Raw genomic sequence first — 12,367 nt, 5'->3', positions numbered from 1 at the left:
TCTTTGCAGTTGTTCTTGATTGGAATTCGTGAATATTTACTTCATAGTCTTTGATGAAGGAATTTTGGAAAACTGTTTTTAATAAGTCTGGTTTGGTGGCACTGTCATCAGCGACTTCACCATTGTTATCACGCAGTGAAGGTATTGATTGTGTCTTGCCATTGGTGTGCTTTATATATGACCAGAATCTCTTTGGGTTTTCTGCCAGATTCCGAGACACTGTTTCATTGTGGAAATTATCAAAAGCATCTCACATTGAAGCATGCGCTATACTTTGAACTTCTGCAAAACTTTGCCGATCTTCATGATTTTGCCTTCTTTTAAATTTGGCATGCTTTTTTTTTGTTGCTTCTGCAACAGCGATCTGGCCAGTTTTGTACACTGTGGGGGGATCAGTACCCTCACTTATTAATTTATGTGGTATATATCTATCAATTGCCGTCAATACTATCTCTTTGAGATCATTCCACATCTTTCCTACACTTGCGTGATCAGACAGGAAGGAGTGCAGACTGTCTCTTAAAAAGCATTAAGAGCATTTTTATCAGCTTTTTTAAATAGATGTACTTTGCGTTTCTTTTTTATGGTTGTAAGTGTTACGATATTCAGCCTAGCAGCAACTGCCTTGTGGTCACTAATCTCTGTATTCGTCATGACACTGCCTATTTGTCCAGGATTATTTGTTGCCAAGAGGTCAGGTATGCTTTCACAACCATTTACACTTCCAGTAGACTCCTGAACTAGATGTTGAAAATAATTTCCTGAGAAAGCTTACAGTACAATTCTGGATGACGTTTTATGCCTACCACCATCTTTAAACGTATAATTTTTCCAGCCACCGACTATAATTGTATGAGTGGGGCACCTATTTGAAATGAGACTCCTTAAGTGTTTTCTTTTTCTTTTTTTAACTGTAATATCATCAAAAGGAACACAGTAAATAAAGTTTGTTTGGAACTGAGCCGAGTCTGAGACCCTTTGCTTAAAGCTCCAGGCAATGCTGGCTTCAATTATGCAGTTTGAGGCTGTTGCCACTGGCCCAGACTTGAGGATCCAAGGGATGTCTCACACCTCACATCCCCCCCCCCCCCCCCCAGTACTGTGGTAGACCTGGTTACTGTGCACTGAGGTTGACTCTTCACTAATGGTCAATTGGGAGGTCATTTCAAGGTGTGACGGGCAGCAAAAGACGCTAGGCGACCAATCAAAAGGCCTCCCTGGTTTGTACAACAAATGGGATTCAGGCACTATCTGTGGCTCATAAAGATTACGAGCAGTCAGCATTTGTTTGACCTATTTCAGCGGAAATCTCTCAGCCTGCAAAGTCCGTGCATTCATAGAATGTGGGATTACTGTTAACTCCAATGTTATGTGTGTGATGGAGTCCCTTTGGGATACAGTTGCCAATGAAGGGAAGAAATATGGTGTTCAGTCTGTGAGAATACTGGGTTGGGTCGGCTCAGATGTGGAACGAGTCCTGCCGGATGCCATGAAGAGCACAGGGTTCAGCCAACTACAAATGCTGAATCATGTAAGTACCAATGATGTGTGTCACTCTGGAGTGGAAGAGATTCTCCCCAATTTTTGGCAGCTATCTGAAACAGTCAAGACAACTAGTCTTGCTTGCAAGATGGAGGTTGAGCTCACCTTCTGTTTATTTATTTATTTATTTAATGTGTAGCACAATCTGCACAACTGATTGCAAACCATGGGTAAAGAGTCTAGTGGAGGGGTCTGGATCAGACAGTTCTGCAACCATGTAGGCTGCAGGTTTCTAGCCTTGTGGCATAGGGTGGAGAAATTTCAGAATCCACTTAATAGATTGGTAGTCCATTACAAACAAAGAGGCAGCTACAGGGACAGTGGTGACTGTGTGGAGTAAATGGGTTTTTTTTTTGAGAGGCTCTCAAAAGTAGAAACGAGTGAAGGTCGAACAAAGGACAAGGGTAGACCTAGGAAACACCGGTATTATACTTGTACATTGTTGTAGATGTGTTGAGAAAGAACCAGAGACCTAAATGCTAATAGAATGAACTGAAGCAGAAATTGTTACACGTAATGAAGGCTGACTAAAGATGAAGTCAGCACCAAGAATCTATAGCAGTGTTCAGAAAGAATAAATTAAATTTGTGGAGGAATGTTTGTTACTGCTAGTAGTAGTTTATCTTGTAGTGTAATTTAAATAGATAATTCATTTTACTGGACCCCAACTTCAATGATATAGCCATCGAAAGGATCACGGAAAACTTTGCTCTCACTTCAAATAAATATGTGGTCAAAATACATGTTTGAAGTGGGTGGTAGACATAAAACATCAGCTGAAATTGTACTAAATGCTTTGTCGAAGAATTATTTTGAGCAATTAGATCAGGTGTCTAATAACACACTAGACCTCTTAGCAACAAACAATCCTCAACAAACAGAGTGTCACGAAGTATACAGGGATTAGTGACCATAACATGGTTGTAGTGAGACTTAATACCATAACATCCAAACCTATCAAAATAAACTGACAATGTATTTTAAAAAAAGCAGATAAAAATTTTATGTCTCTAAGAAATAGTCTCTATTTCTTCCAGACTAAGTGCAGAACAGGTGTGGTTTAAATCTAAAGATGTCATACCAGGGTGGTTACTCAATCTTGGAAAAAAAAAATCAAGTTTCCTCAGAATGCCAAGTATGGGAAGGAAGATGATGTCTTAAGAGGCTCCTAAGAAGCTAATGGTGGCAGGATTGGGGTTGGGGCTGGAGGGGGCAGGGAAGGGTGAGAGGGGGGTGGGGGGTGGAAGGGGTTCAGCATCTTATGAGCATCTTACAATAACTAATTTTCTTAAACACATCAATATCTTATATGGACCAATATCCAAATAATTAACACACTTTGAAATATTAAGTATTTTAAAATTCCATATTTATATGGTCAACAAAATTAAATTCATATCTTAGATTATAAATACAGAGTGCCCTCTTAATTTACAAAACTTCCCGATTTCCATTATTTTTTCAAGTAAAATGTAATTCCCGATAATTTCAAGTTTACCAGAAGAATCGCCACCCTGGATGCTGACGGTAACCGAGTTTCATGCCAAGAAAATCAATAATAGATGGAACAGATTGTCCACAGTACACAAAACAGGCCATGGCATTGTTACAGAAGCAACATAAGAAGCATGCCAGATTTAAAAGAACACAAAATTCCCAAGATTGGCAACATTTAACAGAAGCTCTAAATTTAACAGAGATTTCCCTGCAAGATCCTTTATAATAGTTTGCACAACAAATCTCTGTCGCAAAATCATGAAAAAATACCAAAGAGATTCTGGTTGTATGAAAAGTATACCAGTGGCAAGACATAATCAAAAACTTCCGCAGTGCGATATCAATGATAATGTTACTGATGGCAGAACCACTAAAGCAGTGTTGTTAAACCAAGTTTGCCAAAATTCCAACAACAGAGAAGATGCAATAAAAATTCCAGAATTCGAGCCAAGAACAGGTACCAAAATGAATAGTATAGAAGTAGATATCTTTGATGTAGCAAATCAAGAGAAGTCACTCAATAAAGGCAAGTATTTCGGTCCAGATAATACAATAATTAGGTTCATTTCAGAGTATGCCGATGAAATAGCTTCATTTTTAGCAATCACATATCACCTCTTGCTCCACGATAAGGCCATAAAGCCCGACCTTACAGGGATGAATAGAAAACACCTTCATGTGCAAAATGTAGCGCCAGGTCAGCCAATTTGGTGTCATCTGCTAGCACCAGAGGTAGCGTGTCACGAAGATTAAAATGCCACCTCGAAGCAGCCAAATTAAGGTAGTCTGTGAATAAGTGGAACACCGTCAGGCGGGCCCTGCATCGCCAATGAAAAGGATCTTGACATCGGAGAATGTGGCCATGGATCGGCCAAGTGTGGCCAATGCAGAGTTAACAGAGAACAGTGGATGCCCTGAGAGAATCACACAGGGAAGACTGCCACATGGTTGTGGTCCCCTTAATTGTTCTCAGTTTGTTTGGGGAGTTCAGGGCAGACCATTCTAAGATCGAGACTCCCAGCAATCAATGGCATAAAAACAACCAAAGATCCGGTTCTGGGACCCCCATTTCCAGAATTGGCAGGCTGATGGCCAGCTGGCCAAACGGTCAGCTGATTTATTTCCCCGAAATCCCAACATGATCCAGGATCCAAACAAAAACAAGTGGCCGTCTAGCTCGATGGAGATGAGAGACAAGATACTAGATAGGCGTAACCAGTGGGTGAAGAGAGTAGCACTGGTCTATAGCCTGAAGGCCGCTACTCTTGCCAGCGCAAGAATGAACACGGCCATGGGCTAGATTAATGGGCATCAATTCAGCAGTGAAGACACTGCAACTGTTTGGCAGAGTGTGGAGTTCATGGCATCGTGCATGTGTGTAGGCAAAGCATGTTTGTCTGTCAACTGTTAAGCCATCAGTGAATACCACTTCCGAATCCAGACACTTCTCAAGGACAGCCAAGAACAGGGGTCAATGGAATCTTGTGGTCCAAAGGGGACTGCAAGGCAACCAAGGTCAGGGTACAAGCCACGGGAGCAGATGCGATGTCTCCCTGACCAGAGACGACAGTGGAGGAAGTTGCAGTCCCGAATAGACACACTAGAGGTGTGCTGCAATTATGAACCCAGTTCTGCGTCACTGTTATGGGAGGTAGAACTCTCTTACAAGGAAAAGGACAAGGTAGTTGGGATATTTTGGGAAGTTAAGAATGGTTATAGCATGATTCAGTAGCTATTGTTGGCATCTGATAGGTAACGGAAATACTTGTTACACCTGCATCAGAGAGGAAGCCAAAGAAGCATTTGATCTTTGACCATACCAGTGATGAAAAGGCACATGATCCAATGGTAGAGATGCATCATTCCCAGGATTCTTGCTTTATCATTTTGTGAGGTAGCATACGCAGACACAAAGCCGTTTAAGGGCAATGAGGTGGTGCAGCAAAGACTGCCACTTACGGAATTTGATAGACCGCCTACAATCTCTAATGAGCACAGCAATCTCTCAAGTCCACTAGGGTCCCCTCTTCTGATGGAGGGATCCTGAGGAAGAAGGGGGCTCAGTTGGCTTCTAAAAGAATGGCTGTGGTTGTATGTTGAACAGCCACATCAATACTGTCTTGCAATGGGTAGCTAAGGACAACAGCAGAGGTGATACAGAGAACCCATCTGTGCGGGCACCCAGGGGGGCAAAACTGAGGGAGGGACATGAAGACCGGGAAGTGGTCACTACACACAGATAATCGTCTACTCTCCAGTGGATAGACGGTAGCAGAGCAGGGCTGCAAAAGGAAAGATCAATACTGAATTAGTGCCGTGTGCCACACTGAAGTGTGTGTGACCGCCACAGTTCAAGACGCAAAGACTGAGCTGTGCTGGTAAGATTTCGATGTCTTTACAACAACCAGTGATCGTCGTTCCACCCCACAAAGAGTTAAGGGCATTGAAGTCTCCAAGACTAAGAAAGGTGGGGGAAAGCGGGGAGAGTAATGCACACAGTACATCCTGGGACACATCATCAGGAGGGAGATAAACATTACAGATGGTAAAATTGTGATGTGCCTTTACCCAAACAGTCACAGCCCACAAAACTGTATCAAAAATTTCTTTTTTTTTTCCAGCACATAAATAAAAACTCCATCAGATATCATCTCATAGTCAGTAAGATTGCTGAAATAACCTCAGTGACCACAAAGAGCACAGATCCAAGTCACTGGAAACCAAGTTTCCTGGATAGCAATACAGAATACAGGGGAAGTGCTTAAAAGCTGGCATAGTTCAGCCAGGTTGTGGAATAATCCATTACAAATTCCACTGGAGTATCAGACTGTTTAAAAACTGTGAGGGCGTGAAGGGAGGGGGGGGGGGGGAGGGAGGCAGTTATGACCCAGGGTGATGCACAATCCCTGGTTGAGAAATCAAGGGATCCACTGACAAAGGTTCTGCACCATACTGCCTAGGATGACGTGGTGCCTCAGGGGCCACTGGGATCTCCACCTTGAGCACAGGAGTACATGCAGAGCCCAACGACGTCGGGGTCACTGGGGTTTCCTTTGTCTTAGAGGACTACCTTTTGCCCTCCTCCTCAGATGATGAGAACTGGAAGGCTACCCTGAATTGGTTTCCGGGACAGAGGAAGAACGAGAAGTTCAATGGCCAGCAGCCTGCAGTTCCTTCAGCCACTGGCTGGTGTCTGGCTTGGGACCAGCAGGAACTGTGGAAGGGAGAGTCCCAAGGGACCTTTTTCTAGCTGGAGAAGTTGGATGAGGATGAGACAGCTCTGGCTGGGGGATGGAGACCTGTATCCCCGGCAGCTGGGGAGCCAATGGTCCCAAAGTGGGTGCTGTGGAAGCACCAGAAGGGCCTCAAAGCACTTCAAGGTCAGGTATTGGCGAACAGCTCTGAGAGCCCACTGCAAGAGGTGCAACATCAGAAAGCATTGTCAATAGATAAAGTGACGATAATGCTGCGGCGGTAGTGTAAGATTGTGTATGAGATTGCACACTCGTACCTTTTTCTGACCACATATGTGAGCTTGTCCAGGGTCTATACTCCTGGATGTTCTTTCTCACACTTAAAAATGGAGCCATCCGGTCAGCATGGACAGTAGAGCTCGCCACAGTTTACACAGGTGGAGGGAAGAAGAAACATTCATGTGCAACAGATGTCCACAATCCCTGTAGGCAGGGGCAGCAATACAACACGAATACCATGTCCAAACTTCATACACCTGAAGCATCTCATTAGAGGAGCAACAGTAGGCCATACTTTAACATTCTCGGCCAGCATATCACCCTCTAAGGTCAAGATGAAGGTCACAGTAACAACTCTCTTTTCTCTTGATTGCCTATGATCATGACAAACGAGGTGCACACCTCGTCACTCTAAGTTGGCCCACAGCTGATTATCAGTCCGCAAAAGAAGATCATGGTGAAAGATGATGCCCTGGACCACACTGAGACTTGTGAGGAGTGACAATCAAGAGAATGTCACCCAAGTTTCCACAAAACAGTAGCACCTGTGACTGGGCAGGGCATGATATTTTAATCAGGAGGGAACTGCACTTCATCTTAAAGAGATGGCTGCAACTTCCCCATATTTGTCTTCAATGTGTTCAATAAAAAATAAAGGCTTTGGGGCCAAAAAAGGTGTCCTGGTGCAGACCAGGTATTTGGGGGAGATTTTCCTCCTTGTCGTTTGATCCTACGTGCCTCCCAGCATGGCCAGGGAAAGGGGCACGTCGGTATCGTATTTCGTTAGCTCATATGAGGCCTTTCCATTCGAAGAGACTGCAGGGGCAGGATAAAGTTTAAGTCACTTCATGAGCAAACCATCCACTCCAAACAGGGGCTTTCCCCATGGGTGCCAGCAGCCATAGAAATAGCTAACTGGCCATCATTCTGTTGCTGGGAGACCCCATGTCCCAGTCATGATGGGCACATACTCCATGGCAACACAGGGAGTGTGCAGGGCAGGCACCAAGAGTGCGATCCCCGCTTTTCGGGGGCTACCGCCATGCAGGTACTTAACAACCCACCCCCCCCCCCCCCCAACAGGGTGGCTACCATGATGGAATCTGGGTGTACTATGACAACAGGAAGGAAGGGTGTCAGGGTGGAAAGGCAGAGGCACAGTATACACCACAGTGGGAAACCTCCCCTGCACAATGTGCATTTCTGACATTTGGAAAAGATTGCAGGCCAAACCCAATGAGGACCATATATGTGAAGATAGTGCCAGGAGTGAAACTGGAAATCAAGACCAAAATTGTGAACCAAGTCCAGCAGGATCAGCACCAAAAGGAACATCTGTTGGAAAGTCAGAGGAGGTAAGAGATAGTGTAAGTGTAGGTTTGCAGCACAGGAAGAGAAAATAGTGCTGCAAAGGCTGCGGGCCTGTGATAGCCAAAGAGTGGTGAGACACTTGAGGGTTGAGCTGTTTCCAGGAAGGCCTCTACATTTTCACCAGATGTTAAGCTGCTCTCTCGGACAGGTGGTTCTTTTTTAATCATGCCTGTTGCTTCTTAAAAGTCTTTCGACACTGCGGAATGTCTTTGCAGTAGGGTGTTGCCTGCCTGCATACTGTTCCTGATGCAGGAATAGTGCCTCAAACACATTTTTTCTTGCTTCCCAATAAAGAATGAGCATCATCATCATTTAAGACTGATTATGCTTTTCAGCATTCAGTCTGGGGCATAGTCCCCCTTATGAAATTCCTCCATGATCCCCTATTCAGTGCTAACATTGGTGCCTCTTCTGATGTTAAGCCTATTACTTCAAAATCATTCTTAACCAAATGAGTGCAGCATACGCAGGGCATAATAACAGTGTCGTTTTCCTGTTTGAATGTAGCAAATGTTGGCCTGCACTCCCATATCAACATATCATACTGATGTAAAAACTTTTGAATGATGTAGGATTAAAACCACTGACAGCACATTTTGTTGAACGCTTGATTAATGCCTCACTGCATGCACCTCCCTACACTGCTGGGAACATGTTTGCTTTACGAATTGATTGGAGTGCATACTCCATCCGTTACCTCATTTTAAGCATTAATTTCGCTCTTTGTTACACGCTGTCATTAGGCAGGACACATTAATATAGTTACACGGTAGACAGAGGCAGGTATATAATTTAAAGAATTGATGTTTTGTGAACAGGCTATACCACCTGTCAGGTGCGTACTGAATTGTGAGAGATGAGCTTACTGGACATTAGTGCCATACAACACACCAGCAGGGGAATATTGAGCTTAAGATGACTTCACATGGTAGGGGGCAACTGAACCACCCTGTATTGGTGCACCTACTGCGAGTTAAGCTGAAATGAATAGTAAAGCATTACATCCTGTGAGTCGCACAGAAGTGGAACTATCTGTGATACATCCAATCTTGTAATAGCACAGTTAAAGCAATTTCCCATATACACACATGTATTTCAGAATAAAAACCACTCAGGCCTATACAAAAAAGAAGGTAAACCGAAAAAGGCTCTCCATAGTCTACTTTAAACAATGCTAACAAAGTACTCTGTATTAGTTTCATTCTGAAGAGAAATGACCCTCTACATATATTTATCCCTTCATCTTGTTTCATATCTCTGAAGTGTACCATTTGGCAGGGGCTCACCATATAACAGCACTTCCACGAAAGAATGATTCACCAAAAATGCTGACACTTCCTTAATATTATTAGCATTTACTGCTATCTAAATGCACTATAGCCCTACAGAATATAATTGACACTACTCAGAGCAATAGCAGGAAACACATGATTACATCTCATAACTCAGAAATTAACTATGCAACACTACGTACACAATTAATAGTTCGACCATTGTTACAAACCAGCAATTCGGCTGTCATTCACACGTTTCACTGCAGTTGAATACTATACACAAAATTCGTGTGTTTGACAAACAGAGAAACTCATGCACACTGAAAAAAACTCTGAATTAAGTACTAAATTATATGAGACATCCGCTTACATTAAACGAAAAGTCACAAAAGGATAGGGGTGGGGGGGTAGATCAAATATAAATATTCGTTTAGTTTTCCCAGTTTCGGCGTTCGTCTTTTAGCCTCGAATCTGCACTTCTCTACAGCAGTTACAATTGCGATAGTTTGGTAATGAAGATTTAATGTTTACATTAAACCTAGGTACTGTAATGCATTTTTGGTGCTGGTTGTCTTAAGGTACACGTCATGTTTGCTGTAACCAGTGATCGCCTCTCAGGAATTACAAGTATTGTCGACGTACTAACAATACATCGGCAAAACGTAACTAACAATTATATATTACGCTACCAGTAACTTCAACATCTCTTCTCTGACTTTCTGCTCAAGAAACATCCCCGGCAAAACAGTAAACTCACTATTACAGGGCCGGACGTCACAGGCCGAAACAATTACACTTAAAATACTATGACAACACGTCCAGTAAGGCATAAAAGTTACAGATACCAAAATTAACAACTATTTTTGGTGTTTTGCACCCTAAACACATACCTTCTGCCAATACATCCTCGACAGTGACCGTCATCCTTCCAACTACAAATACTTTGCCGACGTAACTGTTGGGTTCTTTCGTTGTATTATCAATTTTAGTTTCAATTTTTGAAAAAAGTTTCTTCATTGTGGAAGCTGCAACGAAAATTATATTGGGCAATAAGCCGCAAGAAACTCACGATCCGCCAAGAACTCAATATTCACAACAATTTCATCAAATAAAAGCATCAAACATTCATTTACCGTAATGACACACAATAAAAACAATAATTCGATGATACGAAGCAATAAATTTACTATCGTCTGTAAATTGACATTTAATTCCATAGATATACAATCTATGGCACGCTAATCCTCAGTCACTACGGTAAAGAAACTCATAATTTGTCGCTGAATTCACGTCAGCGCTTCTTCTCGGCATTTAAAACAGGATTAAGGCTCAACACAGAAACGCGGGCACTCCACTTCACCGTTTCCCTTTGCTTCATTTTAAGTCCTGCAGAGCACATACATAAGAAAAACAGAACCAACGTTTGCACCCAAAGCAAGATGGCCACTTCCTCTAACGTCATTAACAGGTACCGATGTATTGAACACTTCATTCTGCTTATAGAGGACTATGACGAAAATATAGACACTACTATCGCAGGCAAAATTTTAGTTATTACGTGAATATTGTAAATATTTCTTTTATTATCTTTAAAACTAGAAACGTATAACCACAATTTCATCTGATGTCAAGCACTTATTCCTATGCTGCTGCATCGGAAATGTTACTAACACTCAATGGGCTCACAACAGTGTCACAGTATTGTAGCGTCGGCAGTACCACTGCTGTCCTAAAACTACAACATAGCAAAGAATCGCTCTTTCTAAGGAAACAACGTGTGATATTGCCAACAGAAAATTCCTACGATTGATATATTTAATCTAGCCCCACACTCTGCATGATGTGAAGCGGTGGACTCTTTTTAACGTCCTCTTCTTCACATGATATTGCAACCATAGCTGAATCTGAGCCTCTTCATCGAGTGGACTATTCTGCCCTCTGCTGTGGTACTATTTCCCATCACGTAATTCTGAGGATTTCGTGGCCTTCCGTCCTGTCTTTTTTCCTGTTGACCTATATATATACTTTTAAGTTATTCTTCCAGTATTCGTGATACTGATATCATCAAATCAGACTTCTCTTCATCTTTTAATTAGTCTTACAATCGCAGCTCCTTACTTAATGTGACCCAACTCTTAACATTTGTTCTAGGTCTACAGGACCCTACTCTTATCCTGATCTGTATCACGAGACTTGCGCAGAATCCTGTCTGCCAACATTCTGAGCTAACGCTCATCTGTATTCCTGCTAGTGCAGTTACACATATGCAGTTTACAACTGGCTGGATCGTAACTGTTCATACTCAGGGCTTAAGCTGTTTCTCTCATATCCCAGAGGCACTAAGTTCTAAAACGGGTGGCATCAACCATTACCATTTACCAAGAACAAATTTATTTCAGCCGCCATGGAACCTGTCATGTCAATATCAGATCCCCATAAGCAAAGTTCTCCACAGGCCTAAAATTGAAGACTGCAGCTGATAATTTATTTGAGGTGCTATTTTCTTTCCTAATGAATACACTTTAACACTGTGCATATATGTGGTTAGTTCACCGAGTATCTCAATAAAGCTGCCAATGAAAGAAGGAATATTTCCAACTTTCTTAAAAGAGTAAAGAAGATTCTGCATCTAACAGGGAGAGAGAAATCAGTAAGCTGACATATTTTGCATAGTTTCATTCAGTAATTTCATATGGAATAATGTGGTAACTAATACCAGAAAGACAGTTTTCGTTGCGAAAAAAGTGCTTTTAGAATAATATATGGTGCTCAACTATGATCATCTTGCAGACATCTGTTCAAGGAGTTGGGCACTCTGACAACTACTTCACAGTACACATATTTATTCCTTCATATAATTTTTTGTAAAATATGCTCTACAGTTAAAAAAATAATGACATACATGATTAGAATACCAGAAGGATATATTCATTAATTCACATTAAGATTGTCTTTAGCACAAAAAGGGGTGCACAATGTTGCAACAAAGTTTTTGATCACTTACACAGTGATATAAAAATTTCTGACAGGCAGCAAAGCAAAATTTGATAAAAAAATTGCGAGTGTTTCTCCTTGACAACCCCTTCTATTACAACCCCTTCTATTCCCTAGAAGAATTTTTATTACTGTAATGTGTAAAGGGTTGTGGGTAGGAATTACTAACTCACATACTTATATCTTTTTCTTTTTGTATTAAAAAAACTTACAGAT

At 42.0% G+C, this 12,367-nt stretch overlaps 1 protein-coding gene across 2 annotated transcripts in view; it reads right to left on the bottom strand.

Moving 5' to 3' along the window:
* Positions 1 to 10,942, bottom strand: part of LOC126284689 (BMP-2-inducible protein kinase) — a 240,775-nt gene extending 229,833 nt beyond the window's left edge. The window contains exons 1-2 of one of the 2 annotated variants that reach the window (XM_049983815.1): positions 10,291 to 10,942; positions 10,048 to 10,182 (exon numbers count right to left, since the gene is read on the bottom strand). In XM_049983815.1, coding sequence (XP_049839772.1) covers positions 10,048 to 10,174 — 127 coding nt within the window. In that variant the 5' untranslated portion in view covers positions 10,175 to 10,182; positions 10,291 to 10,942. The remainder of the gene's footprint in view (positions 1 to 10,047; positions 10,183 to 10,290) is intronic. The other variant, XM_049983824.1, reaches the window with a different exon arrangement.
* Positions 10,943 to 12,367: the final 1,425 nt, after the last annotated feature.

This window comes from Schistocerca gregaria, chromosome 1, assembly GCF_023897955.1.
Source record: "Schistocerca gregaria isolate iqSchGreg1 chromosome 1, iqSchGreg1.2, whole genome shotgun sequence".
Taxonomy (NCBI): Eukaryota; Metazoa; Arthropoda; class Insecta; order Orthoptera; family Acrididae; genus Schistocerca; species Schistocerca gregaria.
Note: the sequence above shows the minus strand (reverse complement) of the source record. Positions and strands in the feature narration are given on the sequence as shown.